This window comes from Salvelinus alpinus, chromosome 3 (assembly GCF_045679555.1).
Source record: "Salvelinus alpinus chromosome 3, SLU_Salpinus.1, whole genome shotgun sequence".
NCBI classification, from domain to species: Eukaryota; Metazoa; Chordata; class Actinopteri; order Salmoniformes; family Salmonidae; genus Salvelinus; species Salvelinus alpinus.
This window is the reverse complement of record NC_092088.1, coordinates 37,189,384-37,197,455: the sequence shown is the minus strand read 5'-3', so window position 1 is coordinate 37,197,455 and position 8,072 is coordinate 37,189,384. Positions and strand designations below refer to the sequence as shown.

Here is an 8,072-nt window from a genome sequence, read left to right as displayed (position 1 = left end):
AAACAGCAAGCAATGCAGGTGTAGAAGCACGGTGGCTAGGAAAAACTCCCTAGAAAGGCCAAAACCTAGGAAAAAACCTAGAGAGGAACCAGGCTATGTCCTGGGCCAGTCCTCTTCTGGCTGTGCCGGGTGGAGATTATAACAGAACATGGCCAAGATGTTCAAATGTTCATAAATGACCAGCATGGTCAAATAATAATAATCGCAGTAGTTATCGAGGGTGCTGCAAGTCAGCAACTCAGGAGTAAATGTCAGTTGGCTTTTTTAGCACGTCCGGTGAACAGGTCAGGGTTCCATAGCCGCAGGCAGAACAGTTGAAACTGGAGCAGCAGCAAGGCCAGGTGGACTGGGGACAGCAAGGAGTCATCATGCCAGGTAGTCCTGACGCATAGTCCTAGGGCTCAGGTCCTCCAAGAGAGAGAAAGAAAGAGAGAGAGAAGGAGAGAATTAGAGAGAGCATACTTAAATTCACACAGGACACCGGATAAGACAGGAGAAGTCCTCCAGATATAACAAACTGACCCTAGCCCCCCGACACATTAACTACTGCAGCATAAATACTGGAGGAGACAGGAGGGGTCAGGAGACACTGTGGCCTCATCCGATGATACCCCCGGACAGGGCCAAACAGGAAGGATATAACCCCACCCACTTTGCCAAAGCACAGCCCCCACACCACTAGAGGGAAATCTTCAAACACCAACTTACCATCCTGAGACAAGGCCGAGTATAGCCCACAAAGATCTCTGCCACGGCACAAACCAAGGGGGGGCGCCAACCCAGACAGGAAGATCACGTCAGTGACTCAACCCACTCAAGTGACGCACCCCTCCTAGGGACGGCATGAAAGAGCACCAGTAAGCCAGTGACTCAGCCCCTGTAATAGGGTTAGAGGCAGAGAATCCCAGTGGAGAGAGGGGAACCGGCCAGGCAGAGACAGCAAGGGCGGTTCGTTGCTCCAGAGCCTTTCCGTTCACCTTCACACTCCTGGGCCAGACTACACTCAATCATATGACCTACTGAAGAGATGAGTCTTCAGTAAAGACTTAAAGGTTGAGACCGAGTCTGTGTCTCTCACATGGGTAGGCAGACTATTCCATAAAAATTGAGATCTATAGGAGAAAGCCCTGCCTCCAGCTGTTTGCTTAGAAATTCTAGGGACAATTAGGAGGCCTGCGTCTTGTGACCGTAGCGTACGTGTAGGTATGTACGGCAGGACCAACTCGGAAAGATAGGTAGGAGCAAGCCCATGTAACGCTTTGTAGGTTAACAGTAAAACCTTGAAATCAGTCCTTGCCTTAACAGGAAGCCAGTGTAGGGAAGCTAGCACTGGAGTAATATGATCAAATTTTTTGGTTTTAGTCAGGATTCTAGCAGCCGTATTTAGCACTAACTGAAGTTTATTTAGTGCTTTATCCGGGTAGCCGGAAAGTAGAGCATTGCAGTAGTCTAACCTAGAAGTAACAAAAGCATGGATTAATTTTTCTGCATCATTTTTGGACAGAAAATTTCTGATTTTTGCAATGTTACGTAGAGGGAAAAAAGCTGTCCTTGAAACAGTCTTGATATGTTCGTCAAAAGAGAGATCAGGGTCCAGAGTAACACCGAGGTCCTTCACAGTTTTATTTGAGACGACTTTACAACCATCAAGATTAATTGTCAGATTCAACAGAAGATCTCTTTGTTTCTTGGGACCTAGAACAAGCATCTCTGTTTTGTCCGAGTTTAAAAGTAGAACGTTTTCAGCCATCCACTTCCTTATGTCTGAAACACAGGCTTCTAGCGAGGGCAATTTTGGGGCTTCACCATGTTTCATTGAAATGTACAGCTGTGTGTCATCCGCATAGCAGTGAAAGTTAACATTATGTTTTCGAATGACATCCCCAAGAGGTAAAATATAGTGAAAACAATAGTAGTCCTAAAACGGAACCTTGAGGAACACCGAAATGTACAGTTGATTTGTCAGAGGACAAACCATCCCAGAGACAAATTGATATCTTTCCGACAGATAAGATCTAAACCAGGCCAGAACTTGTCTGTGTAGACCAATTTGGGTTTCCAATCTCTCCAAAAAAATGTGGTGATCGATGGTATCAAAAGCAGCACTAAGGTCTAGGAGCACGAGGACAGATGCAGAGCCTCGGTCTGACGCCATTAAAAGGTCATTTACCACCTTCACAAGTGCAGTCTCAGTGCTATGATGGGGTCTAAAACCAGACTGAAGCATTTCGTATACATTGTTTGTCTTCAGGAAGGCAGTGAGTTGCTGCGCAACAGCTTTTTCTAAATTTTTGAGAGGAATGGAAGATTCGATATAGGCTGATCGTTTTTTATATTTTCTGGGTCAAGGTTTGGCTTTTCCAGAGAGGCTTTATTACTGCCACTTTTAGTGAGTTGCATAACTATATTGTAATTTTCCATTAAAAAAAGTTGTTGGGAAAAGTATTTGTATCATTATTTTGTAGCTATTTTTTTATTAACCATGTCCAATATTTGTTAAGCAATAATAATAAAAAAGCTTAATGTTACTGTTAACTAATGTGAGCTATTCATGCAGTGCAAAGTGCAGTTCCAAAACAATCCAAAGGGTGGCAGCATAGAACACAAATTAATGTTTAGCATCAAATAATGTTCTATTTACGTGCAATATAGCAAGATTGGGATTTTAGGCTGCCATCCTTTGGATTATGTTGAAACTGTGTAAACTCACATTAGCAGTAGGCTTGTATTATAACTGTAGAGTGGGGGGGGGGGGGGGGGGTCAATTAGCTACAGGACAATATTTTGACCTATTTAATTACACAAAAACAAATACATCCCCTTCAACACCCCTGTAGTAACAACACTTCACAATTTTACACACATGTACATACCAGCATACAATCATACCATTATACAATCCTTTCACCAACTAAATATTCACAATGTTTGCGAGTTATATTACGCAGTACTTGAATGTTAGTCCATCCATAAAGATTAGAAATTAAATGAAACAGGAGGAGCAAACCTGTCTATGACTTCACTCTTTCCCAGGTGTGTTAGTATGTATATCTTTTTCAATTGTCATGATACATTCTATCTTGGATCATTGGGCTCCTAAACCAGGTATGTAGGCATCTTAATGCACTGAAAGATCTCTCACAGCTGCTTACTGGGATGGTCAGCGCGGCCTGTATGATTGCTTTCAGTGATAGGAACATAGGTTCTATAGGTTCTAACAGTTTATACACACAGGACATGTCAGAAGTGGCATTTTTCTTTTTTGAGAGGTAATGTTTAGCAATAATTACTTCTTCTGGCTTGAGAGAAATATGACATGTTTGTCGTGTGTGGACCTCTATGCTCTCTCTGTACCTCCTGCTACTCTCTCTCGCTCCCATCTCTAATTTGCTGTCTGAAGTATTGCTTTCCTGGAGCTCCTATATTATTACAGAGACGGCATAGTCTCAGAGCCTTCACAGTGAGTATTCTGATCAGACAAACACACATACAAGCAATATACAGTTGAAGTCGGACGTTTACATACATTTAGGTTGGAGTCATTAAAACTTGTTTTTCAACCACTCCACAAATGTCTTGTTAATAAACTATAGTTTCGGCAAGTCGGTTAGGACATCTACTTTGTGCATCACACAAGTAATTTTTCCAACAATTGTTTACAGACAGATTATTTCATGTATAATGCATTGTATCACAATTCCAGTGGGTCAGAAGTTTACATACACTAAGTTGACTGTGCCTTTAAACAGCTTGGAAAATTCCAGAAAATTATGTCATGGCTTTAGAAGCTTCTGCTAGGCTAATTGACATAATTTGAGTCAATTGGAGGTGTACTTGTGGATGTATTTCAAGGCCTACCTTCAAACTCAGTGTCTCTTTGCTTGACATCATGGGAAAATCAAAAGAAATCAGCCAAGACCTCAGAAAAAAATTGTAGACCTCCACAAGTCTGGTTCATCCTTGGGAGCAATTTCAAAACGCCTGAAGGTATCACGTTCATCTGTACAAACAATAGTACGCAAGTATAAACACCATGGGACCATGCAGCCGTCATACCGCTCAGGAAGGAGATGCGTTCTGTCTCCTAGAGATGAACGTACTTTGGTGTGAAAAGTGCAAATCAATCCCAGAACAACAGCAAAGGACCTTGTGAAGATGCTGGAGGAAACAGGTACAAAAGTATCTCTATCCACAGTAAAACAAGTACTATATCGACATAACCTGAAAGGCCACTCAGCAAGGAAGAAGCCACTGCTCCAAAACGGCCATAAAAAAAAAACACTGTGGTTTGCAACTGCACATGGGGACAGAGATTGTACTTTTTGGAGAAATGTCCTCTGGTCTGATGAAACATAAATATAACTGTTTGGCCATAATGACCATCGTTATGTTTGGAGGAAAAAGGGGGACGCTTGCAAGCCGAAGAACACCATCCCAACCGTGAAGCACGGGGGTGGCAGCATCATGTTGTGGAGGTGCTTTTCTGCAGGAGGGACTGGTGCACTTCACAAAATAGATGGCTTCATGAGGTAGGAAAATGATGTGGACATATTGAAGCAACACCTCAAGACATCAGTCAGGAAGTTAAAGCTTGGTTGCAAATGGATCTTCCAAATGGACAATGACCCCAAGCATAGTTCCAAAGTTGTGGCAAAATGGCTTAAGGACAACAAAGTCAAGGTATTGGAGTGACCATCACAAAGCCCTGACCTAAATCCTATAGTTAGTTAGCTTAACGTTATCTGTCAGTGCAGCTTTTGAGTCAACATGTTGAAATGTAAGTTACTCGAATATGGCTTACTTGTGAGTTCAATAACTCTGAATAACATCTTCATGCGCTAACAACATGTGCTATAGTAATAGCATGATAATTTAAAAAAATGGTTCTCAACTTTGCGCGCGCCAACATATAATTTCTTAGGACAAATCAAAAATGACTTTGGAAAACCACTTTGACTCCTCCTCCTAAAGTGCCATCGTACACAGACATTATAGTTTTAGGCAGCACTAAAAGGGTAGGGCAGGCCAGGGCACGATTGTAGTGTTCATTGCAGTGTAGCCTAGTTTGTTTTACACCATGCCAGCAGACCAAAAGAGTCGGGGCTGAGACAAAAATCAGTCAGGGCTAAAGCCCTGAAAGCACGGGTCTGGTGACTCCAATGCCTATGGGACTGGAGTGCGGAGGTGTCGGGTGAGAGAAAAGCAGGTTGCGGTTTCCAGGGTTAGAGTAGAACAGAAAGTGTTGTATCCTGAAGCAGTGAAGAGAGTGGTAGAGAAAGATGGGTACAGGGTGAGGTTGGCGGCAGCTGCATTGAAGTAGTCGGGATGGAGAGATTTTACTGCAGAATATTTGCAGGAGGTGTTGAGTGGTAGTGTTTTGTCCTCCCAGACCGTTGGCTTGGAGTAGGATTAGATAGGGGTAAATAGTAGAATGGGGTGGTGTTTTTCACTTTTGTGTGTTGGCTAATAGATGGCAGGGTAATTTTCCTTTTCCACAATTTTGTATTACTGGACGTTAATGTAGGTAGGCCGTGACTGGCCTCACACTCCAGTACAGTAGGTGGCGGTGTACGTACCCAAAAGTTGGATGCGAACCGTCAACCCAAAGAAGAAGATGTCCACTATCTTGGTTATGGAACTCTACTATCTTGGTTATGGAATTGTGTTTTGTCACAAAAGTCCGGTTGTGACTGGTTTGATCCAGTCTTCTGAGCATGCGCAATCGGTGTAAACAGGAAGAAGCTGCGAAAACCAGGGAAAATCTAGAAGACGAATATATATTCAACGGGGGGAAAATCATAACGTTCATTGATTACTCGTAATTGTATTATTTTAGCGCACGAATATGTCAACGAATATTATTCTGAATTAAGTATTTTAGCACAGCGGTACACGACGATAGTCAGCAACGTTACATTAGCTAGACTTTTTCTTAATTTTTTACAGATTGGCAACTAACTGAAGCTAGTAGCTGTCGTTTCGTTTAACTAGAAAATAGTTTGCAAGAATCTAATTTGGACAGACAAGTCGAGCAATATTTTTTCACACTGCGGCCTGTGAACAACGCCGGGGATTGTCAGTAAACTAACGTTACACGGTTCATTTCCCCTCTCCTTTCAAGCCGTCCGGATGGCCTGCTAACCTCCTATTGTCGGAGTTTCGGGTCAGACTCCCCTCGTCCAAGCACGTTTTTTCCCCCCAAACCCTGTCTGTTGCTAGCTACGAGAACAGACAGTCTATAGAAATGGTTCAGAAAGGTAAGGCGGTGGTGGGGACGTCTCAAGTGGAGGTTGAGGCGAGCCCAAGCTCGGGGCCGTCTGAGGCTGGTTCAGAAGCCCCTGGCTCAGTGGAAGAACCGAGAAGCATCGGGGTGGAACTATCGGGCCGCAGGAAATTCATCAGTGGAGTCGTGGAGGGTGAGTAGAACATATATTGAACAAAAATCTAATTGATTTGGTATAGCTAGTGATTTTCGTGTTATGATTTTGATGCATACAAGATTAGCATACTAGTCAAATGCAGAAAGAATGCCAGAATAATTAGAGAACAATTGTTATAATGCAGGACACTTATTAACACTCCATTGTACTATTAACAACTGCTCAAGGTCGATGACCCATTCGGAGGAATTATGGGATGTCATTATTTTAAAATCGATCACGGTCTGCTTTCCCAAAAGCATCATACGGCTATCATTAGAAACTTCGTATGAGCATCTTAAAGCTGCAATATGTAACTGCTTGGGCCATCTGACCAAATTCACATAGAAATGTGAGTTATAGATCTGTCATTCTCATTGAAAGCAAGTCTATAAGCAGAGATCTTGTGTGCAACTGCAGCCTGCAATTCGGGGCGTTCCTGCATGTGGGTATTCCACATGCAATGGGATTCATGAACACCCCCCCTCGAGCATCCCATTGAATGTATTATCTGATTTTCTTTCGCCTCCCGGAGTCCTCCTTGCTAGCTAGTGGGAGCGAAACCGGTAGAGAGTGTTCTTCGCCCCCGCCTGCCGAACACCTGCACTCACTGTCGTTAACAGAACAGTGGGAAAACACTGCCTGACAGGCGGGGGCGAAAGGACACTGTCTACCGGTCTCCTCCCTCCTGCTAGCACAGCAGGTGGGAGGCTGGGGTGACACCAGGATGAAGGACACGGTCTACCGGTGTATGGCTACCTAGTTACCGTTGTCCCTCCCACCCCTTCTTCTGGGTGGTTTATCAGCGGCTGGCATACAACGTGATTGTGCATTAACGCCACCTACTGTACTGGAGCGCTCCCACCTCCCGCCTGTCCTAGCTTCAAAATGTACCGATAGAGAAGCATAGAGGGTGTCCTGCAGATGCAGGAATACCCACATGCAGGAACGCCACTAATTGCAAGCCGCAATTGCACTCTTCTCCTAAGAAGCTGTAGATCTGAGTCACTTTAATAATTCTACCTACATGTACATATTACCTCAATTGCCTCGACACCGGTGCCCCCGCACATTGACTCTGTACCGGTACCCCCTGTATATAGCCCCGCTGTTGTTATTTACTGATTTTTATTTTTTTATTTTATTTAACTAGGCAAGTCAGTTAAGAAGAAATTCTTATTTACAATGACGGCCTACCAAAAGGCCTCCTGCGGGGACGGGGGCCCTGGATATGTTTTTTAAATAAGAAATACAATATAAAACACACATCACAACACTACATAAAGAGAGACCTAAGACCACAACATAGCAAGGCTGCAACACATGACAACACAGCATGGTAGCAACACAACATGGTAGCAGCACAAAACATGGTACAAACATTATTGGGCACAGTCAACAGCACAAAGGTCAAGAAGGTAGAGATGACAATACATCACACAAAGCAGCCACAACTGTCAGTAAGAGTGTCCATGATTGAGTCTTTGAATGAAGAGATTGAGATAAAACTGTCCAGTTTGAGTGTTTGTTGCAGCTCGTTCCAGTCGCTAGCTGCAGCGATCTGAAAAGAGTAGCGACCCATGGATGTGTATGCTTTGGGGACATTTAACAGAATGTGACTGGCAGAACGGGTGTTGTATGTGGAGGATGAGC

General features: G+C 43.6%; 1 protein-coding gene across 1 annotated transcript in view; it reads left to right on the top strand.

The window, feature by feature from the left end:
- The first annotated feature begins 5,686 nt into the window (after positions 1-5,686).
- The window catches only part of oga (O-GlcNAcase), a 39,804-nt gene continuing 37,418 nt past the window's right edge, over positions 5,687-8,072 (top strand). The window contains exon 1 of the mRNA XM_071392651.1: positions 5,687-6,416. Coding sequence (XP_071248752.1) covers positions 6,245-6,416 — 172 coding nt within the window. The 5' untranslated portion in view covers positions 5,687-6,244. The remainder of the gene's footprint in view (positions 6,417-8,072) is intronic.